Source organism: Aspergillus neoniger (assembly GCF_003184625.1).
Source record: "Aspergillus neoniger CBS 115656 unplaced genomic scaffold BO87scaffold_18, whole genome shotgun sequence".
Classification (NCBI taxonomy): domain Eukaryota; kingdom Fungi; phylum Ascomycota; class Eurotiomycetes; order Eurotiales; family Aspergillaceae; genus Aspergillus; species Aspergillus neoniger.
In genome coordinates this window covers 111,354-132,575 of record NW_020291146.1, presented here as the reverse complement: position 1 = coordinate 132,575, position 21,222 = coordinate 111,354, and the positions used below count along the sequence as shown (strand labels likewise).

Below are 21,222 nucleotides of genomic sequence, written 5' to 3'. Positions count from 1 at the left end.
AAGCAGGGCCACTTGCCAGAACTTCAATTCCCAGGAGAGCAACAAATCCATCTCCATGCTTGGCGGGGGGTGTTTTCAATTTCCCATTTCTCTCCCTTCTCGTTCCCATTTCTGATTGACACATCTATCCTATTTCTATTCTAACTACGTATCTTGGATTGATTGATTCATTCCTTCCTTCCTTCCTTCCTTTACTTCTGATCCCTCGTTCTGGTGCTGCGAGGAAGAGATACATAGTCTGACTGGTGGATGAACTGGTGACTGAACTGGTCATTCCTCTTCTTGTTCTTTTACCTCTCCGTCTTCCCCTTTGGGTCCCGCCTACAGCACCACGCCTCCAAGCCTGTTCGTCCGGTTGTCACGCAGTTTGGCTGGTTGGTTGTCCGTCGGTTGCTCCATCCTTTCCATTATTTCCCTCCTGTCTCTCCTCCTGTCTCCTCCACAATCATCTTCATTCATCCTCCACCTCCCCCATCATCACGCATAGTAACCACCACCATCGTCACCATCTACAACCACAACGACCAACTCTTCCAAGTATCTATCGATCTGACTGCAGCTCTCGCGTTTCCTTGGTTCAGATGATGGTCATTGGTTTCACCCCCAGACCAGCCAAGAAGCATCTCTGCTGCTGCTCACCCACGCAACCACAGTCCCATCCGCCCTGTCGGAGGGCCCCAAATCAGCCTCTCAGCCTGAGGTTCATTCCTGATTGCTAGACTCCCTTATTGTTGCTCATCATTTACCACCACCATCTTCTCCCCCCCGAACCGTTCATCGTTGACGGACGGTCCGGCTTTCGTTGATTTGCTCGTGTTCTGTCCTGCTTCGTCTCGTTCTTGCCAGCGCTGCCTGCCTGCCCCCATCTTCTGCACCCCCCCCTCTCCTACATCTACTCCGGCTTCCTGCGTTCCCTTGTTAACCTCCTTTCATTTCTCACTCCATCCCTCCCTATCTCCCCTGTCCTTCTCCTTCGTGCGTTGTCCACCCTTCACTGTCTTCCATCTCTTCTCTCCACCGTCGGAAAAATTCCCAGTGTCTGTTTTACCGGTTCCCTGCTACTGTACGTGTTTCGGACGGCGCGGCACTTAAAATCCGCTGCCTGACTAGTCCTCGTGCTATTTTGGGATCACGCCTCCCAGCCCCGGAATTTCTCGCGCCAACAACAAGGGCGGTGACGGAGGCCTCGGATTAGCAGGGTCTGGTCCGGTCGCTATATTTCTATACCTTCGCAGGCACGTCGCATCTCGTCTGGAACTCTCGTTTTCATCGCGCACTGCCCACTATGGTTACCACCGGCAAGTCGCACCCGGGTGTCGATCCCCTGCACCGGCTTCCACCCACCGCTGCCCCCCCTGAGACTATCGCAACCTCGCCGCCGTCGAAACGTGATTTGGCTTCCTGGTGGAGACAATTCAAGAGAAATACCAGAAAGGAGGAACCAAAAGGTATGTGTGGTGGTATACTAGGATCTTGGGTTGGGTTTGCTGCGCTGCGGGGAAGCTCGGCGGCGATGCGATCGTGGGGCGTCCGTGGGATCCCATCGCATCGACGCCAGTCGTCTTTTGCAGCATGCAGTTCCTTAGCTACTTGAATGTCGCGCTTGATGGACTCTACTTTCAACACATGCTAACGAAATGCAGAGAAACCCCAGGGTATATTCGGTATCCCCCTCAACGTCAGCATTAAGTACGCCAACGTCGCCATTTCCCTTACCAACGACAACGGCGAGAGCTTCATCTACGGATACGTCCCCATCGTGGTCGCAAAATGTGGAGTTTATCTAAAAGAGAAAGGTATATCGACCATACTGGCCGTGCGATAAGATCGGTGCTAACGTATTTCTCGCTAGCGACCGACGTTGAGGGCATCTTCCGTCTGAGTGGCTCTGCAAAGCGCATCAAAGATCTTCAGGAAATCTTCGACTCTCCCGAACGGTATGGAAAGGGCTTGGATTGGACTGGCTACACTGTGCATGATGCTGCGAACGTTCTTCGGCGCTATTTGAACCAGCTGCCCGAACCCATTGTCCCGCTCGACTTTTACGAACGGTTTCGCGAACCCCTACGTACGTATCAACGACAGGTCCAGGAACAGATTCAGAACAACGCCCCGCCCGCGGAAACGGAGGCCTTCGACCATGCTAAAGCGGTCGCGGCTTACCAGCAGTTGATCCGCGAGCTGCCCCCGTTGAACAAACAGCTGTTGCTCTACATTCTCGACCTGCTGGCTGTCTTTGCGTCCAAGTCGGATCAGAATCGCATGACGTCGGCCAATCTGTCTGCCATCTTCCAACCAGGATTGTTGTCGCATCCGCAGCACGACATGTCTCCAGACGAATACAAGTTGAGTCAGGATGTCCTCATTTTTCTGATTGAGAACCAGGACCACTTTTTGTTTGGTATGAACGGCACCGCCGCCGACGAGCAGACGGTCAAGGAGGTCGAAGGAGGTCTGGCCCGCCGGCCCACCACTCATTCCAATGTTCGACGCTCGGTGTCGAGTGCCAGTGGCGGTGCGGAGAGCTTCCGAAAGTATGGAAGTTTGCGCCGGAATGTGTCTGTCTCATCGAAGAATTCGCGCAACTCCAATGCTGCAAGCCCTGCAACACCGACCTCATTGGGCGGTGTTGGGGTACATCGCAGCAATACTTTGCCGTCCAAGATGACGCCCGTGATTCCTCCATCACGATATGGACGAGCGGTGGAGAACACAGGGGTCAACTCATCGGCACACACGTCTGCGCAACACTCGCGGGCGTCCAGCCGTGCGCCTGCGCCTGCCGAGGACACCCCTCAGCCTCCCCAACCTCAGCCCCAGCCTACTCAAACTCAGCCTGCTCCTCAACCTCAGCCTGCCTCTCAACCCCAGATTGCTCCTCAACCTCAGCCCCAGGCTCCCCAAACTCAGCCTGCTCCTCAGCCCCAAGTTGCTCCTCAGCCTCTGCCTCCGGTTCCTCAAGCCCAGGTTGCGCCTCAAACCCAGATTGTCCCCCAACCTCAACCTGAGTTGCCTCAGACCAATTTGCGGATGAGCCCTGCCCCTAACCAGGCTGCTCAGGGCACTCCGCCACCCACAAATGGTCAAGGCTCCATAACAGAGGTGGTAGAGCCAGGGACTGGCATCGTCTATGTTCACTCATCTACACACGGACCCGTACCGAAGAGTGCGCTTGAAAATGGGAATGGGACTGGCGATACGGGGAAGCCTACGGCACATCCCAGTGTGGAGAAGCCAGCTGTTGAACAGCCGAATATCGAAAAGCCAGTTGTTCAGCAGCCCATTGCTCAGAAGCCCCCTCAGGCGCCCATTGCGGAGAGGCTGATGGCAGAGAGGCCTATCCCACACCCTGAACAGGCAAGTACAGAGAAGCTTGTCGGTGACAGGCCTATCCTGCGGGAAGGACTACCACCCATAGCTGCTTCACCCCCGCCGGCGGTGGTGACGCCGACGCGGGAACGCAAGCTTTCGAGTCTGTTCTCCAAGTCACCACCACCACCAAGTGGTGAGCATAAAGAGCCGCGACAGCCGAACCGCTTGAAGAAGAAGCGAATCCCTGGCAGCGCGAGTGAAAGTGCGCAAAGCTCGTCTCAGTCGCTGCAAGCTGCGACATCTGATACTGGATTGGCAGCGATCCTGCATGCTTCCCGACACGCGGAGGCCAACAATGATGCTGGAGGAGCGACGCCGCGAGCTCCTAACACTACGAGTTCCGATGATCTGAGCCCGCCACGAGAAGGCAGGCCGGAGAAGCAGCTGTTGCCGCACGAAGGTGGACAGCAGGCGGGCGACACATCGCTGCGGCCTTATGGCTCACGGACTCCATCGATGAACTCTCGATCATCGTTCACCGATTACTCAGATGCTGACCCTACTGATGATGCGGCGCGAGCGGAGCGCAAGGAGCATCGCCGCAGCTGGCGGTTCCCGCGCTCGTCCAAACGCAGCAACGAGCACATTGGCTTGGGACTTGCGTCGCCACCGCTCATGGCCACCACACCCGGTGCCGACCGAAGCACCAGCTCGATTGGCAGTTGGCATCACTCGAGCAGAAGCTCGCCCTCGGATTTGCAGCAATTTGCTAGCGATCCGTCCTATCAACCTTTGAGTCTCGATGCGGAAGTCAGCAACAACGGGGCCGCCAAGGACGCTTCTTTCGTGGAACCCGAAAAGCGCAGCCTGTTTGGCAAGTTCAAAGCCAAGGTTGCACAGGTGCGAGATGGTGTCAAGGAGTCCACCGAGCGGGACCGGACGCGAAGCCCTGTAAACTCAGAAGCCGACCTGTCCGTGTCGAGTCACACGCTGTCACCATCTGGCAAGGATAGTCTGCGAAACCGACCTGCTCCGATCGACGTGACTAGCTATCCTAAAGAGGGACAAATAAGTTCACCGGTCTCTCCACTGCCGGGTTCAGGACTGCCTCCGGCGATCCCTGAAGAACCACGGACACCGGAGAGTCCTGTTGCGGTGCCTGGCTTAGAACAGAAGCAAGAGCCCGTGGCCGTGCCCGTGGCGTCTCCACCAGTAGAGACGGAGGGAACGGACGCTGGACCGGGGCCTGCTGTACCCTCATAGATGAAGAATTCTGATTTTCCTTTGTTAAGTGGTTTAGGATATGGAAATGGACGACATGATTCACGCACCGGTGGCTTGAGGCTGCCATGAGGATTGTCGTTGATGCACTTATGGGTCACGAATGATGTATGTATTGCTTGTGGGATGGCGTGCCATGTGTTTTAAATAGGTGTAGATTATGTACGGTACATGACACTCCGCAGAATAGTAGAGTTTTCCGACTTGTATGGACTGTCTTCAAAGTATATCTTGTAACATCCCCTGACACCTCAGGCATCCACAACCCCAGACTAACCCATGCAAACAAACCAAACAAAACCAATCCTCTTCTTCCACTTCCGTCACCTCCGAAGCATCTCTTCGTTCCACAGCTCCTAATCAACCTCACCACCTCCCCAATTCCTCCTCCCTTCCCTCTCTTCCCCCCTCAGGCCCATCGCCCCTCCATCAAAATGGCCTCCCCACCCCCTCCCCCCCTCACAACCAACAGCGCCGCCTCCGCGCCCCCGGACACCTCCAACAAACCCGCCGCACCCCCGGTGAACATCCTCCCGACCCAACTCGCAACCACCTACTCCTACATCCACCCAGCAGCGCTTCTCTCCGCCTACGCCGCGCGATTCCCCGCGCTGGTCAACGACCCGGTCTCCGAAATGGCCCAGCAATTGCCCTTCCTCGCTCTCGCGCACGTCGCCTACGTGATGATCTGTCTTCCCGCCGCTGGCACCGACTCTGCCACCACCGCAGCAACTACACCAACATCCCCATCCACCCCTACTGCTACTGCTGCTACCTCCAGCGCATCGTCCACAACCACTACCACTGCATCAACAACCAACGGAAACGTGATCCTCCGTCCCGGCCGCGTCGGCCGCCGTCGCACAAAAGACTCGTCTTCGTCTTCTTCGTCCACTGCATCGGCTATTCGTGGACGGGTTGTTGTACGTCCTCCCCCCACATCCCTATTCTTCCCCCCCCTATATAACCACCCTTACTAACGGAATGTGGGAATATGGAATAGGCTTCACTCCTCTCCTTAACACTGACAACCCTCCTCGCCACCCCCGTCCTCAGCATCCTCCTCATTCTCTTCGGCGCGCCATTCACGACTCACCACGCCCAGACGGTGCTCTGCGCAGCGCATATGGCTATTCTCTCGTCCTTGGCGCTGGTGTATGTTCATGGTGTTGATGGGAATGTTTGGAAGGAGGTGTGGGGGGCGAAAAGGCCTGGGGATGTTGTTTGGGGTGGGGCGTTGGGGACGTGTGTGGGTGCCTGGCTTGGGGCCGTGCCGGTGCCGCTGGATTGGTATGTTTCTTTCTTTTTCTTGTTCTTGGATTTGAGGAGGAGGAGGAGGTGATTGGGGATGTGTATGGGATAGGGTTGGCTAATGGTGTGTTGTGTAGGGATCGGCCGTGGCAGGCGTATCCGATTACGTTGTTGACCGGGGCGTATGTGGGTTTTGTGCTGGGTTCGGTGTTGGGGAGGTCGGTGTTGTTTGGGAAGAGGGTGAGGTTTGAGGAGGGGGAGGATGTTAAGAAGGTTGATTAGGGAGATCACCTATTTCATTGCATGGTTTGGGCTGTCGGGGTAGATATCCTGGTTGTTGTTGCTTCGTGTATAGCTGTTTTAGTATATCTTAATTGACTTAATTGTTAATGTTCTTCTTAGTGGGTGATTGTATATTTATGGCTTTTTTTCTTCAATTGATCTATAAGTCTATTGCTGCAGCCCGGCAGCCAGTCCGTAAATGAAAGCAATTGGTATGTACAGTATCACTTATGCACGCAATCTCATGCAGGATATCATAACCACAAACAGAACATTTTCAAAAAGAAATAACCAATGAGGGTATGAAGCAGATATGGTCATTAGAGAGGAGAAGAGGGAGGGTGAGAAGGAGAATAGAAGAGCAAGAATGAATGTTGGCATCATATCATCCCGCCAACTTCGACGCGTCGCGCCGACGGCCACCGCGGATGGTACAGGTCTCCCTTCGGAGGGAGCTCCGGGCGCTCCTCGGAATCACTGTCCGGGCAGATCTTTTCCGTCGGCGGTCCCGAGTTCGTCGGAGACGGCTTCAGGGCCTGCCGCATGCGCATAATATCATGCGCGTCAATTGGGATGGGATAGATCGGACCCATGCCCATGGATTCGCGTGCCACGCGCGTGAGTTGCTCGACATCGCTCCGCAGACTGGACACCTGTTCCTCGAGATTGCGTCGCGCAGACTGCTCCCGGCGCAGTAGCATCACCAGTGCGCTGTACTGTTCGACGGAGATGGTATTGCATTCGTGCAGCGAGGTGGAGGACGGGGCCTGCAATGTGCGCGAGCGGTGGAGATGGTTCGGGCGCAGTGTGCTCGTGCTAGACGGGCGATCGGCGCCGCCGGGCGACTTGGCGCCCGGGGTCTCGTCACTACCCGACGGCGACTGGGCCGACGATTGCTTGCGCTTGTGCCGTGTCGTCGGGGGTGACGGTTTCCTCTGTCCCGACGGCTCGGCCGGCGTTTCACTGCGCCCAGATTGTATGCGTGCGATCGCACACTCCAAGTCAATCAATTTTACCTCCAAGGTGGTTAGTCGCTGTTCCAGCGTCACGTTCTCATCGTGTTGCAAGGAGTTGACTAGCGTTCCCACCGTTTGGGGCATCGGCTCCTCCGGTGCGTCTTCCTCGTCGTCCTCATCCGGCCCATCCAGGAAGGACGGCTCCGTCGTGGGTTTGGGGGCACTGGCGACCGTGGTCCGGGTCGGGGGTCGTTCCGATGCATCGGCCTCGGACACCGCGCCAAAGGTCGTCGATCCGGCGCACGACTCCAGACTGCGGCGTCGCCATTGAATGGGAGACATCAGATGATCTTTGGCCATGCCGCGCAGGGCGGTCGCGCTGCGTGAGCGACGCTTGATCTGGCGCATCTCTCGGCGGCGGACCTCATCCGGATCACTGTTGGCGTGCGGACTGTTGTCCCGTCTACTGGTCGGTCGGCCCGAATGCACGACCGCCTCCAGGGCACCGCGAGATTCGTCGTCCGAAAAGATTAAGCTGGGCAGAGTAGCCCGTCGGCGGCGGGGGTGCGGTTCGAGCTTGCGCAGGGCCTCTTCCCACGAGGTGACGGGCCCGTGTTCCTGTTGCAACGGACTGGTGGATTTGGCGTTCCACGAACCGGAGAGCAGCTGCGGCTTGTCGAGCGATTGATTCGATCGCGGACTGTGGTTGCCAAAGCGACAATCAGCGGACTCGTCGTCCTCCTGCCCGCGACTTTTGCGGGTGAAGATCTTCCGCATGACGGTCTTGAGGGTGCTGCCGGTCCGACGATGTGTGCTGGGCCCGCGAGCAATGGTGGTCGTTCCGGGATTGTATGGCAGGGTAGTGACGGCGCGATTGGTGTTGCGGAGGTTAGTAGCGATCAGGGAGGATTCGGAAGCACGAGGTGGACGACGCGTGGAGACGACCATCTGTTTGGAATTCATGGGCGGTAATGCAGTATCAAAGCAAGCGTCTGTAGCTGCAGGGTCCGAAGTGGAAGAGTCGGCTATGCGACTGTGGGCGGAGTCACTTCGCGTGGTACTTGTACTGGCACCAGACATGTCGGGAGTCGGGCTTTAGAGGGATAGACAACACATGAAACATGCACGGTGCAAACCGGTCCAATGGCATACAAGAGCGCAAGGGGAGGGGGGAAGACAGTCGAAGCGATCGGTAAGGACAGATACGAAGACAGGGACAAGGAACGATTGGATATACGCCAAGGCGCAGAGCCACCAGCTGAAAAGCGGAGGGGGGAATCTAAGGAGTGAGGCTGCGGGCACCAGCATCAGCAGGGAATCCACTTTGGAAGGATGGATGTCAGAGGGGGAAGCTGACCTTGGCAGAAGGGCTCAAATCATGATCGATAGGTTGGAAGAAGAAAATAGAATAGAGTGTCGGAAGGAATGAAGCCAAGGAGTCAGCAGGAGGGAGGGGAGAGAGGAAGTAGTCAAGAGTGGGAAGAAGGTAGTAGAATAAAAATAAATAAGATGGAGTAATAATAGCAGGGAAAGTAAATAAGAGTTAATGGACGAGTTGGTAGGGAGAGACACTACAGAGTCATGAAATGGGGGGGAGGGAAACCCAAGAGTTTGGGGGCAACTGGAGACGAAGATTCACTAGTCCCCGACACGAGCAACAGGGAAGAGAGTCTCAGAAGTTCAGAAGAAGCGGGCGGGATCGGCGAAGATGGAGCAGAATACGGGAAGTTGTCGAGCTTATCAAACACCAACAGGGAGGATCCAGGAAGAATATCCCGGGATTGGCGATGGAGAAGGAGTGGGAGTGAGTGAAGAAGAGAAGAAGCAGAGAAGGAGAAGAGAGAGAGAGAGAGAGAGAGAGAGAGAGAGAGAGAGAGAGAGAGAGAGAGAGAGAGAGGAGAGGGAAATAACAGGAAGGAATGGAATATTTGCCCTGATAATAATAATATCGGGGGAGAATCACCAAAGAAGTATAGAGTTGGACCCCAACCAGTAAGTAATCAATCAAAATGGCATTAAGAGACGAAGGAATGGAAGGAAGCTGCAAGAGAAGAGGAAGAGAAGACCGGGGGAAAAGCAGACAGCAGCAGAGAGCAGCAGCAGCAGGCAGAGACGAAGGAAAGAGAACTAAGAGAGAGAAGCGCATCCCAAAAAGTGGAGCTGAGCTGCTGGTGGATGGAGAAGGAGAAGAAGAAGAAGCGGAGTGGAATTTCGAAACACTCGCGGCGCGTGTCAGGGGGTGTATTTTTAGTTCCAAAATATTTATCTTATCACCACTAACTAACTAACTAGTCCACTTTATAATAATAAGAAATTGATTCATTGCTGAGGAATATTCCATTGTTTGAGTTAGTTTTTATTTTTACTAATTTACTATTCTACTATTTTACTATTTACTTGCTGGATATTCCCAGGGTATATTTCAATCATTCTGAAGAAAGGGTAAAATTCCATCCTACTCTCGCTAACTACTGCATACAGCATATGCAAGAGTTAATTTAATTTCAACCTGTGCCGCGCCAACTCATCACTTACCATCCATGTCACACTCACACAACTGAATGTTCCTCCCTCACTCCTTTGGCCCCATTCCCAACTCTTCCCTCCTCCACTCACTCACTCACTCACTCACTCACTCACTGCTTCAACTCCTCTTTTCTTTTCTCTCATCATTGGACCACGATGGCAATCCTCCATGCTGAAACACGCCAAGTGGCCTCCCTCCCCTCTAACCTCCTCCGCTCCCGTCCACAACCGATTAAGTTGGCCCATCAGACGCTCGGAACCGTTCGCTTTCGTTGACGGGCCCTTCCTCCTTCTCCGTCTCTCCCTCTCCGTCTCCCTCGGTCGCGGTCGGACACCATCCTCATTCCTTCATTCAGCGAATCACTAGTAGTGTCTATTTAAGTATCTATCTATGCGGTGGACAGAAGCAAGGCTGACTGTCCCGCTCGTGGGATTCTAGATCCTGCACATTTTCACAACGCCATGACGCATGATCTCCCCCCTTCCCCTCTTCTTTGGCGTCTCCAAGGGAGGGGTTCCCGGAATTCCATCGAGCAGCCACATGGACAATCTAGATTTCTATCTAAACTATATGGAATGTGGATGGTTGACGTGACAGGGGAATGCGCCCATGCTATTAGCATTTACTCTCTGGGCAATTCTTTCATCGCGTGTCTGAATTGCCTCCAATGCTATCCCTTGCGCGTATGTTTTGTTGAGTCTGTTGTTCTCCTGCAAGGGACCGTCTGCTGCAGACGTTGCACGACACTGCATCTGATTGCAGGACCTCCCATCGGTGACACTCATGGCCCAAGCAACGTCCGAGGGTACTTCGTAGCTAGTCTATCTAGGTATGATCACAACAGATCGCCAGCATCCGGATACCGCAAATCAGCATGCTCCTCCAGGAATCCCATCCATCGCTTAAGGAACCCACTGCCCCTGTGGAGAACAGTCGACGTCAACGATTTGCCTACAAAGTAAATGCTGACTATGAGAGGGGCACTCACTTGCTAATCGTCTCCGAGTCACCGCAGATGCACAGATGCCGTTTCGGCCGCGTCATGGCCACTAATGCTGTCAGTCCATGCACCCTCGCCACTTGGCAGGGATCTTACCGTTGAGACGACGCCGTTCCCCTAAGAATCCCACTTCGTGTTCGCTGTTACTGCGCACCAGACTCACCACCACCGCTTCCTTTTCACGCCCTTGGAACCCGTCGACGCTGCCCAGCTCAATGCTGGGGTATTTCTCCCGCAGCATCTGCGACAGCACGGCCAGCTGACCGTTGTATGGTGTAATCACCGCAATATCTTCGGGGTGTATCCCTGCGTCCACCAGCGCATCGACGTGCCGGCTCACCACTAGAGCCTCCATGTCGTTGCTCTTACTATCGCCCAGGTGGGCTTTCTTACCCAGATCCGCATCCTCGGTCTTTTCGGGAAAATCACCACCTTGCGTGTCCCAGAACACCAACGGCTCCTTGGTGTCATCGGTCTCCTCCACTTCGTAGGGTAGGTCCTTTAGCAGTCGAGCCTTGACAGAGTCTGCAGCCATCAATTTCGAGTCATACAACTCGTCCGACGGAAATTGCATAATCTTCTCGTGCATCCGGTATTGCGTCGTGAGCATCCGTTTGATTCCGGGGCCGTGCATCGACAGCAGTCGGTCGAAGAGAGTCGTCTCCAGAGAGAGATTGTCCAGCAACTCCCCGTTTTCTTTCTTGTCCTCCTCCTCTTTGGCCTTCATCTTCTTGGCATCATCTTTGGTCGACTTGACGGTCGGCGGCAGCTGCAAGTGATCACCAGCCAGGACCACCTTGGATGCCGACAACAACGGGATCCAGCACTGCGCCTCCAGTGCCTGACTCGCCTCATCGATGATGACCACATCGAACTTTTGGTTCTTCAGCTGGTGGCCACCTGCTCCATGCAGCGTTGCCAGCACCACGCTGCTCTCGCGGACCAGGTTCTCCACGCATTTGTTCTCGCGCTCGCGGAACTCGCGCCGCAGTTCTCGCAGATCATCGTAGATGGCCCGTCGCTCCCGTGCTGACCTGGTCTTTCGAATACTCGCCTGCTTCTGGTCGATCTCTTTGCGGACGTCGCGAACAATCTCCGCCGCCTCCGACGTATGCGTCAGCACTTCCAATGAATGATCCAGAACAGACGGTAGCAACCGCGCCGGATGTCCGATGCGCACCACGGGGACCTTCTTCGGTGCCAGTCTCTCCACGATGTTGTCGACGGAGATGTTCGACGGACCGCAGACCAGCACCCGCTGCTTGCGCTGCACCATCTGCACGATCAGCTCGATCAGCGTGTGCGTCTTGCCGGTCCCGGGCGGGCCATGAATGAGGGCAATCTCGCGCGCCGCCAGAGCAAACCGGATAGCCTCCTTCTGGGAGTCGTTCAGCGTAGGATCTGTAAACTCCAGAGGCCCGATAGAATCGTAGTCTGGCACCATAGGCGAGGTCTGACCAAAGGCCACGCGCATGAAATGGGTGTGTTCGGAGTCGGTCATTTTGACCATTCTTTCCATGGTCTGGTTCATCCTACACCATCAATAAGTATAGCTTTGTAGAATAAATGAATGGAGACATACCGTCTATACGTAACATCATTGGCGAGTTTGATCCTATCCCTATTAGCAACCTCACTCACCACACATTACCAAGAACATATCCAACAAGAATAAAGTAACAAGACGATAGACTCACATCCAAACCTTCCTCCCCCACAACTCCTCCACCCCATCCTCATCCTTACTCCCTCCCCCTTTCCCACCACCACCAGAATCCTTCCCCCCAAACGCAACCCAAACCGCACTCTCCCCAACCCTCGTCACAACCCCTTCCACCCCTCCTCCTTTACCATCTTTCCCCGCTTTCTCCTTCCCCTTCTTCCCACCCCCAGAACTAGAACTAGAACTAGTAATCTCAACAACCTTAACCACATCCCCAACCCTAACCCCATGCGCACCCAACCTCAACTTCCCATCCCCACCACCACCACCATTACCACCCTTAGAACCAGAATTAGTAGATGTAGAAGAAGTATTAGTAACAGCCGCATCGGCAACAAACTCCCCCACCACCCTCCCCCCCAGCCCCGTCCTACATTGCGACAGGACAATACCCGTCAAGGCGTGGCCTGTCGCTTGGAGTGTGCGCCGGGTGGATGGCGACGCGGTGGTGATGGCGCTGCTGGTGAAGAGGTTGTTGGAGGTTATTTCGGCGGTTTGTTCCAAGCGGAGGAGGGTGAGTTGGGTGGTTGCGAAGGTGGGGGGTGTAATTGGGGGGGACATTTTGTGTGTGTATTGTGTGCATCTGATGGGGTATGTATGTGTGTGTGTGTGTGTGTGTGTGTGTATGTAGGGGTGGGATTGGGATTGGGGCAATATTGTATATAGTAATAGTTGGAGAATGTTGATAGCGCGGGGAAAATATTCATCTTAGTTGTGGCTTGTGAGGGGTGACTTCTGACTTCATGCGGGTGCGGTGCGGTGCGGTGCTTAGTCATATCTATATATCTGTGTCTCACTGCATGGATGCATGCAGCATGATCACGAACCAACCCTAGCTACTAGCTACTACTACGTAGGGTATCAACACGACCGTATCTGACTCACTGGTGAAGGAGGGTGAAAATACGAGGCAGTCTCGTATCATCGTATGCTGCAGTTAATCTGCTATGGCCCCGTTTGGTGTTGATTAGTGAGCGAGGAATAGGTATTATCTTGGGAAGAACAACACGGTGATTCTCTTCTTTCTCTTCACTGTGTTTACTTTCTGGGTGCTTACTTTTGGTGTTTACTGTTAACTGCTTACTGTTTATTGTTCAGTTACGTGCATCACTCTACTCTACTCTCTGTCTACTAGGTAAGGATGATGAAAAGACAGACTATCTAGCTGCATACTATTTCTAACTAGGTCACGTCGTTAGTGATGGATACCATGCATATGTGACAGGCAGACACGTCAACACTTGGCTATCTCAGGGTGATCTTGAGTGGCTCTCTGGATGAACGGCAGGCTAAGTCTGGATCATCTTGATGAAGACAGACTCAACCATCCATATCTCGGGCAGTCAATACCATGAGGTAAGTGTTCGTGTTGCGTCGAGATGAAAAAAGGAAACGACACAGAGAAGAGAAAGAAGGAAAAGAAAATAACTAGAAACACCACAGGCATCTATCTGCATCAAGCATCGCTATCTGCATTAAGAATCATGATCATAAGAGGTAAGTGTTCGTGTTCTGTGAAGAAAAGACACATGAGAAAAGAAAAAGAAAGAAAAAGAACTAACAGCAGGATAAGCATCTATCACCTGCATGAGCATCGCTATCTGCATGGAGACGAGTTTTCGTGTTTCATCAAAGAAAAGACACAGGAGAAGAAAAAGTGGAGAAAAGAAAAGAAAACCACACCACGCATCTATGTGCATCAACTCGCTATCTGCATCGCATCAACCATCAAACCACGAAGATATGTGTTCCCTGTTCTGCCACAGACGAGAAAGAACTATGACACGATGGGCATCGCGGCATCTCAAGGAGCCCATCGCCCCATGACAGCCATCACGGCCTGTCTCTCGAACCCGCGGTCATCTCGCAGATACACCCGGTACCCTCGCAGCCCTCTCATGTCGGTAAACGCCATAAGCAGCCGGCGCAAATATCTCTTGCGGTTGTCCATAGTGTACATTGACGTGGCCCGGCCCTGGTCATGGATCTTCAGGGTTAGGCGCGCTAGATCAAAGTGCTCCCGGATGAAACGGCGCAGAACTGCCCAGTGCCGCAAATTCGCGTCCGCGGAACGGGCTCCCGTCTGCGGGGTGGCCCGAAAGCACAAGGGAAAGTGGAAAGTCAAGTTCTGCACCAGAATCGTGGATTCCGTGGGAATGCCACTCAGAAAGCCCATGGTGTAGGTCGGATCCTCCTCCACGAACATAAACTTGTTGCGGCCCCAGAAGACCTGACGAGCGAGCTCATGGAATTCCCGACTGACCAGGAAATAGCGCAATGGCGAGGCAAAGCAGGTGCAGCCCGTCGAAAATACCGTCTCGGTTTTATCACAGAAGCAAATGCCTCCAACCGGCGAGCAGGTGCCACAGCAGGATTTGAAGCGCAGACGGTCGCGGTAATCCAAGACGATCAGGCCCGGAACAGGATCGGCCATGCACGGATCGGACCGACAGATGAGCAGGTGCCCGAGCACCATCAGCTGAAGTTCCCGGGGCAGATACATGAACGGAAACGGCGGGACATCAAGATTGTCCGTCAGGCGGCGCGCCGTGCGCTTCATCACAGGCAGGAAACTATAGATCTTATCCTGATCATTGCTGAAATAGAAGGCACACTTGAACAGGCTGGGAAACGGATCCATATCACGCATCACACGAACAACCACTTCCTGCTCATAGGCTTTGCATTTGAGGCTGAAGTATCTGAGATTCGGCATGTCGATTGCCGCGAGCTTGCAGAACTCCGCCCACCACGTCAACAATGTTTGGTGGGAGCCACCTGCCAGCTTGAGCGTTCGGTTATCCTTATGACCGAGATCCACATGCAAGTACCGAATATGTTCCATGCCCCATTGCAATGATGCTTCAAAGTTTTTGTAGTCTGCCCGGCCGCGAAGAAACATGCTGAAGCGATTATGGGAGAAGAAATAGGCACCGGCCTCCCGGCGCAGGGTGTGACACGACAGGAACAACTGTGTCGGCAGCTTTGGATGGTAGCAGCGGCTGAGCGGAAGCCAAGGGCTGCGATGCGCTCGCAATTCGGTTCTATGACAATAAGGCGGGTCTCGCTTCATGCGGTCCCGCTCCAGGGTGAAGTCGATGATACAAGAACGACGCAGAGCAGCGAAGTCGAAGATTCTATTTCTGATATTTTCTGGCAAATCGAACAGTGTAGGGCCCTTCTTTGTGACCTCCATCCTGACAATTTAGGAACCAGACCTTCGGCAAGTCCCAGGTGGCGGTATGGTCGATTGAACGGTGACGAAAGCGAGAATCCAACTGTCGTCCTCGATGACACTAATTTCCATCCAACCTGCACATAATCGGACCAAGTTAGTAGGTTCACCGTGTCACACAATTAACATGATGGATGAACTTACGCTTAAGAGCGCGAGTGAGAGCTTAACTCGAGCCGAGCTAGCTGTTAAGCACAGCGATGAAAGTCTCGACAACGTTATCGAAGATCAACAGAATACAACTTGATAATTTGACGGAAGAGATGTCTGGTTAACACAGGTAAACACACGGTCAACAGAGGAAGAAGGCTGGTCTGGCAAAACAGAGTGGTTGTGTTTCCCCGCCAAACAATTGAAACAAAACATTAAGAGTGACTGACGAGTTGCCTGGGGCATTCAATCCCATGACTGGGTTCAACTTCTACTCCTGCTCGACCTTCACCTTTGGCCCCTCCTGCTTCACAGCAGCCTCTCGCTTTGGTGTTACGAGACCCCTGATTTCGCTCTTACAGAGCTTGGTTCCTGCAAGATCGCATTCGCCACATCTCCGAGCTACAGGTAAGCAGACTGTCTGTCCTAAGCCGACCAGCAGTTTGTTAATCTCGTGCCATTTGTCTTTCGGTAGCCACGATTCCAGCGCCATGCGAGTTTCCTCCGGATTCTTTGTCTTGTGCCAGCCCCAGAGATTGGTAATGCGATGAACGTGAACATCAACGCCAATGCCTTCGTGCTTGCCCCACGCCGCGCTCATACATAGAAACGCCATCTTCGGACCGACGCCGGGGAGCTTCATCAGTTCAGGAGCAGTCGACGGGATATCAGAGTCGTATTGATCGCGGAGGATAATGGCTGCGGCCTTGATATATTTGGTTTTGTTGTTGTGGAAGCCCACCTTGGCAATGAGCTCGTTGAGGCGCTCGGGGGTGACGGCTAGGATGTTCTCCAGATTCAGAGTGCTGTCCTTGACCTGGTCTGTGGGCTTCCAGTCATACTCTTCAGGCTCTTTCTTCACAATGCTCGTCGACTGGTCTCCAAGCTCCGTGTGCAACCGCTGCATGGCCACCGCCGTGACTGTGTCTTTGGTCTGAGACGACAGCATCAGTGCAACGAGAGTCTGGAACCGGCGGTCGCGCGGAGAGGACGCACGCCAGTAGAGTTCGGCGCAACCCATGGTGTCAACGGGTGCAGTGGGATTTGCCTCTCGCATCTTCTTGACCATGTCGTACATAGTCTCCCAGTTGGAGGGGGGCTGCATGGAGTAGGCGCCATTCTCGGTTTTGATCTTGCGAGCAGGTGTCCGTCGTGCTTTTGATGGCTTCTCAGCGGGCTCTTTCTTGATCGGTGCTTCTTCGACAGCAGTCTCTGCTTTGACAGCCCTGCGACTAGAGCGCGCATTCGCCCTGGTGGACGTCGCGCTCAACGCACTCTTGCGACGTTTGGCCGGCGGCTCCATGATATCCTCAATATCAACCGTCGGTACAGATGAGAGCGACGAACTATCATCATCACTGACAGATGCATCCGGGGCAGTAGCACCCCCAAAAGCAAAGCCCTGAAGGCGACTAGCAGCCTGAGCCGAGCTGCGAGTTGTTCGTCGAGCAGGAGGCGACAAAGCCTGCAGCACCTTGGCAGTTTCTTCAGATGCTCGAGAAGTGCGCATGTTGATACCAGCCTAGCTCTAGCTTAGATAAACTGTACTCCGTGCCGTAAAAACAATTCTTCACATGAAATTAGTGTAGTAAATCCGAGACCGACTGAATTTAGGCTCAACAAGGGGCGAGCGACTCAGTGACGGCGGATTACACATGGGGGTTCGGAAGCCGAGACCGACCGGAAACCAATCAACCGACGGGTAGTCAAGACCCACGGCTGGCATTGAGCCTCGGCGCGACACGAGCAAGCACCGCACCCGCACCAGCCACCGCGACATCCACCATCCACCTTATCTATCTCCATTCATTCAACCAACTATCAATCATTCCTATCAATTCACCCCTCCTCACATACCAATCTACACACATACACACAACTTAATATCCTCCCTCTTAAAGGGTATAAAAAGAATATGGCCTCCTCACAAACAACGCACCGCCTCCTCCGCGAACTAAAAGACTACACGAACTCTCCCAACGAAGCCCTCCTACACCTCGGTCCCGTCGACGAAGACGACCTCCTCCACTGGGAAGCAGTATTAAAAGGTGTTCCGGGGACGCCTTATGAGAGTACGCCCCTGCCCCATTACCATCCCCACATACATACATACATACCATTCTCCCCCCCCCCCCACTAACATCATCAAAAATGCTTCTAGATGGCCTCTGGACCCTCTCCATCCAAATCCCCCCAACCTACCCCCTCACACCACCGAAAATCACCTTCAAGACGAAAATCAGCCATCCGAACATCAGCTTCACCACGGGCGAGATCTGTCTGACGTTGTTGACCACGGAGCATTGGAGTCCTGTGTATACGCTCAGTAGTACGTTGAGTGCGATTCATCAGTTGTTGACCGATCCGAGACCGGATTCGCCGCTTAATGTGGATGTGGCGGCGTTGTTGAGGGATGGGGATGTGGCGGCTTGGGAGAGTTTGGTGAGGTTTTGGACCGAGGAGGAGAGGGCTACTCTATGATAGGTTATTGCGGAGCGCGGTAGCGCGGAGGGATTGGGGTGTGAAGGGTGGGATATATATATATACGATGGCTTGGGGTGGTAGTGGATTATGTGTTGATAGTAGTTAAATACCCAGGAGTACGATGTGATAGTACGATTATTCAGGTTCAGTTCAGTTTCAATTGTTGCAGTTGGTTGGTTGTAAATACACCAGTCAGAGTGACAATTCTAATATGCACACGCTGGAAACATAGTATGTATGTATGTAGTTGCAAATTGGGACAGGGTCATAAAGAGAGACATGTCATCATAAAAACAAATTCCTTTTCAACACCATTTGTGAATAAGTTGCAACCATTTATGCAGCGCTTTCAAGGAGAGACTGATATTTGGACGCCGGAGAAATATGCACATGCTAGCTTGTTTGCTTGCTCAAGGATCGTGAGGTTTCATAAAACATTTTCGAAATGTGAGAATAAAATTTAACGCCGAATATGCACTTGAATGGTAGAGTATTGTTGTCACAGGCTGAGAGAGGCTACAATGCCATGGCCACCACGGCAGCTCCTCCCATCATGAGAGCGAACTCGCGCGCGAATCCATTGGCAGAGGCAGCAGAGTCGGTTTGCAGTCCCGGGGACGCCTTGGTGCCGGTGGCCACCTCGCGGGCGGTCTCCGTGGGGTGCACGACTGTCACGGCTGTCACGGTGCTCTGCTGACCGTCGGGCAGAGTGGTGGTGATCTTGTAGGTGGAGGTGTACGGGGTGGTGGGCTGGCTGGTCGTGCTAGTCGTGCTAGTCGTGCTAGTCGTGCTAGTCGTGCTAGTCGTATCCTGCGATGTGGAGCTCGTGGTGTGCATGGTGGTCGACCTTGCGGTGGATGAGGTCGAGCTGGAAGTGGAAGTGGACGAGGTCGACGAGGTGGTGGTGGCAGGCACGCTGGTGGTAGAAGATGCTGTCCGAGTGTGAGAGGAGGACGAAGAAGAAGATGTGGATGAAGAGGTAGAGGCAGAGGTAGTAGAAGAGGAGGTGGATGAAGAAGAAGAAGAAGAAGAGGACGCAGTAGACGAAGTCGATGAGGTCGAAGAGGTCGACGTCGACGACGAAGAAGAAGAAGAGGAGGTGGTGGTGGTGACAGGAGACGTGGACGAGGAGCTAGACTCACTGCTACTAGAGCTCGACTCACTGCTGCTAGAGCTGGATTCACTGCTGCTAGAGCTAGATGTAGTCTGCACGGCGGTTGTATGCGCGGTGGTGGCGGCGGCGGTGGTGGCAGCGGAGGTGGGTTCGGCCGAAGTCGAGTCAGCGCTGCTGGCAGAGGTCTCCGCTTGAGTGGTGGCCGCAGCAGTCGCCGAAGTCGTGGCAGGTTCCGTCGCCTGGCTGGTTTCTGCAGCGCTCGTCGAATTGCTCACACCCTGTCGCTTGGCGAGGTTGGCCCGGCTGGACAGTGCAGCATACTCCTCCACAGTCTGGGCGTTGTCATCTGCGGACTGAAAAACTCCGTGACGGAACTTTTCATACAGATGCAGGGCCTTGTCCTCGAAGCTACTGAGATAGCCGTGGGAAGTCGAGTCGACCACCGAGTTGGCGGCATCAGACTGATCGGCAGTCGGGGCCGCGATAGCAGCGCAGGCGATCAATGACAGCAACAGAAAATGAAGCAAGCGAGTGAGGAACGCCATGGCGCAGGATCGATGTGATTGAGTTGGATGATAAGATTCAGGGGAAGAAGAGGAACCGACGATGGATGAACGGAGTTGACTATAGTTCGATCCGACGCCGAATTGGGAAACGGGACACTGAGTCGAGAAGATAGTAGCGAAAGAGGAAGAGGAAGATGAGCGATGGCGGGTTGGCAGATAATAAAGCTGGGCGCTAGCGAGAGGAAGGCTGTGAGGTGTCTCACCCAAAGTCTTCAGATGACGGTGAATTAGGTTGAAGACAAGCCACACCGGAAGGATGGGAATTGATTTTGGGGGGAGTAAGAAGACAAGAGTTGGTTGCCTGGCAGTGGATGGACTGATAAATACTAGTCAACGGGGACAAATGACTGGGCAGAAAAAACAAGGCAGGCCTGGTTCGGCTTGGCAGGTCCGAAGTGGAGCTTCGAGAAAATCCAGTCGGTCGAGATGGACAGGAATAGTATCGGAGATACGTTAGTTAACGATGTTACTAGTTTAGCCCTTCTAAAGGACGGAGTATTCCTAGCACAAATTGTGGCACTGCACTGCCCATCCTACCACCACTCGGTACTAGTACGACTCGACTACTTTCTAGTATACTACGATACTCACTATTTGCAGGTACGGATAACCGGCGTTTGGATTGTCTTGGATGGATGGCCCTGAACCTTGGGGACCACTTCTTTGGCTCATCCCAGATGGGGAGGGCAGCAAGCGACGGAGGTCCCAACTAAGGTATTGTCAACGTCAGCATCAGAGTCCAGCCATTGCGCCAATTCCCTTGTAGAATAGCGCTGGATAAATGCGGTACCCCAATTGTCTAGGCTTTTAGGGTCTGCAGTCGACACATACTTGATAGATAATAAATAGATAGATAACTGAATATTAAAGAGTGAAGGGAGTGAGGGGTATCTTCCCTACCCGCGACCGGAAATGTCAATCCGCCGGTCAACCTGTCTCAAATGTTTCACATTTTTTTACACCCCAAGAAAATTCTATAAAGTAAAAAGGAAAAACGGCGGGAACGTCCCGACTGAAAACCCCCGAATAAGGAAGGCAATCTGAATCAATGACGACACCATGAAATCAGTGACTTTCTTCTTTTCTTTCCTACTTTACTCTTTTCTGGTGAGATGAAATTGTGATAGGCGCGACTACTGTGAGTTTATAATGAGAGCACATGGAACTTACCGATGATCTATCTATAGCTTGATCAGAGAGTTAATTACTATGCAGTTAGGTAGTTACCCAGTGCGACCTGGTCTGTTCCTCCCTCCGTCACTGTGACTATTGGCAACCATTGTTTGAGTGGACTCATTCCCTTTCTCCCTTTCGTCAGGGGAAGATAGTTCAATCTTACGG

General features: G+C 53.5%; 8 protein-coding genes across 8 annotated transcripts; 3 read left to right on the top strand and 5 right to left on the bottom strand.

Annotated features, from left to right (window-relative positions):
* Positions 1–876: 876 nt before the first annotated feature.
* BO87DRAFT_376974 (putative Rho GTPase activator (Sac7)) lies at positions 877–4,795 on the top strand. Its single transcript, XM_025623434.1, has 3 exons — positions 877–1,448; positions 1,644–1,796; positions 1,853–4,795. Exons 1-3 carry the CDS (start codon positions 1,286–1,288, stop codon positions 4,573–4,575), a joined length of 3,039 nt encoding a protein of 1,012 aa, XP_025479164.1. The 5' UTR covers positions 877–1,285; the 3' UTR covers positions 4,576–4,795.
* A 232-nt stretch (positions 4,796–5,027) lies between these two features.
* BO87DRAFT_335470 (PIG-F family protein) lies at positions 5,028–6,208 on the top strand (the record flags this gene model as incomplete). The annotated part of the gene is made up of 3 exons (XM_025620497.1): positions 5,028–5,516; positions 5,597–5,883; positions 5,982–6,208. The coding sequence occupies 3 exons, from the start codon at positions 5,028–5,030 to the stop codon at positions 6,124–6,126; spliced, it is 921 nt and encodes a 306-aa protein (XP_025479163.1). The 3' UTR covers positions 6,127–6,208.
* Positions 6,209–6,319: 111 nt separating this feature from the next.
* Positions 6,320–8,512, bottom strand: BO87DRAFT_376973 (uncharacterized protein). The gene has a single exon (XM_025623433.1). It carries the CDS (start codon positions 8,160–8,162, stop codon positions 6,507–6,509), a length of 1,656 nt encoding a protein of 551 aa, XP_025479162.1. The 5' UTR covers positions 8,163–8,512; the 3' UTR covers positions 6,320–6,506.
* On the bottom strand, positions 8,459–9,291 carry BO87DRAFT_64667 (uncharacterized protein). Its single transcript, XM_025629451.1, has one exon. It carries the CDS (start codon positions 9,226–9,228, stop codon positions 8,755–8,757), a length of 474 nt encoding a protein of 157 aa, XP_025479161.1. The 5' UTR covers positions 9,229–9,291; the 3' UTR covers positions 8,459–8,754.
* A 902-nt stretch (positions 9,292–10,193) lies between these two features.
* Positions 10,194–12,223, bottom strand: BO87DRAFT_376970 (putative DNA helicase). Its single transcript, XM_025623432.1, has 4 exons — positions 12,192–12,223; positions 10,706–12,141; positions 10,598–10,658; positions 10,194–10,529 (listed from the first exon to the last, which is right to left on the bottom strand). Exons 2-4 carry the CDS (start codon positions 12,108–12,110, stop codon positions 10,445–10,447), a joined length of 1,551 nt encoding a protein of 516 aa, XP_025479160.1. The 5' UTR covers positions 12,111–12,141; positions 12,192–12,223; the 3' UTR covers positions 10,194–10,444.
* A 1,913-nt stretch (positions 12,224–14,136) lies between these two features.
* On the bottom strand, positions 14,137–17,227 carry BO87DRAFT_407074 (endonuclease III domain-containing protein; the record flags this gene model as incomplete). Its single annotated transcript, XM_025626042.1, has 3 exons — positions 14,137–15,513; positions 15,546–15,618; positions 15,993–17,227. The coding sequence occupies 3 exons, from the start codon at positions 17,225–17,227 to the stop codon at positions 14,137–14,139; spliced, it is 2,685 nt and encodes an 894-aa protein (XP_025479159.1).
* Positions 17,228–17,506: 279 nt separating this feature from the next.
* Positions 17,507–18,359, top strand: pex4 (putative ubiquitin conjugating enzyme (UbcJ)). Its single transcript, XM_025621525.1, has 2 exons — positions 17,507–17,789; positions 17,879–18,359. Exons 1-2 carry the CDS (start codon positions 17,633–17,635, stop codon positions 18,196–18,198), a joined length of 477 nt encoding a protein of 158 aa, XP_025479158.1. The 5' UTR covers positions 17,507–17,632; the 3' UTR covers positions 18,199–18,359.
* On the bottom strand, positions 18,342–20,181 carry BO87DRAFT_376967 (putative GPI anchored cell wall protein (Dan4)). Its single transcript, XM_025623431.1, has one exon. It carries the CDS (start codon positions 19,858–19,860, stop codon positions 18,718–18,720), a length of 1,143 nt encoding a protein of 380 aa, XP_025479157.1. The 5' UTR covers positions 19,861–20,181; the 3' UTR covers positions 18,342–18,717.
* Positions 20,182–21,222: the final 1,041 nt, after the last annotated feature.

Coding starts and splice junctions, on each gene's coding strand:
- pex4 (XM_025621525.1), top strand. CDS start 17,633: ATGGCCTCCTCACAAACAACGCACCGCCTCCTCCGCGAACTAAAAGAC. Junction 17,790..17,878: donor TCCGGGGACGCCTTATGAGA/GTACGCCCCTGC, acceptor AAATGCTTCTAG/ATGGCCTCTGGACCCTCTCC.
- BO87DRAFT_64667 (XM_025629451.1), bottom strand. CDS start 9,228: ATGCGCTTCTCTCTCTTAGTTCTCTTTCCTTCGTCTCTGCCTGCTGCT.
- BO87DRAFT_376967 (XM_025623431.1), bottom strand. CDS start 19,860: ATGGCGTTCCTCACTCGCTTGCTTCATTTTCTGTTGCTGTCATTGATC.
- BO87DRAFT_376973 (XM_025623433.1), bottom strand. CDS start 8,162: ATGTCTGGTGCCAGTACAAGTACCACGCGAAGTGACTCCGCCCACAGT.
- BO87DRAFT_376974 (XM_025623434.1), top strand. CDS start 1,286: ATGGTTACCACCGGCAAGTCGCACCCGGGTGTCGATCCCCTGCACCGG. Junction 1,449..1,643: donor CAGAAAGGAGGAACCAAAAG/GTATGTGTGGTG, acceptor AACGAAATGCAG/AGAAACCCCAGGGTATATTC. Junction 1,797..1,852: donor AGTTTATCTAAAAGAGAAAG/GTATATCGACCA, acceptor ATTTCTCGCTAG/CGACCGACGTTGAGGGCATC.
- BO87DRAFT_376970 (XM_025623432.1), bottom strand. CDS start 12,110: ATGACCGACTCCGAACACACCCATTTCATGCGCGTGGCCTTTGGTCAG. Junction 10,659..10,705: donor GGAACGGCGTCGTCTCAACG/GTAAGATCCCTG, acceptor TGACAGCATTAG/TGGCCATGACGCGGCCGAAA. Junction 10,530..10,597: donor GACTCGGAGACGATTAGCAA/GTGAGTGCCCCT, acceptor TGTTCTCCACAG/GGGCAGTGGGTTCCTTAAGC.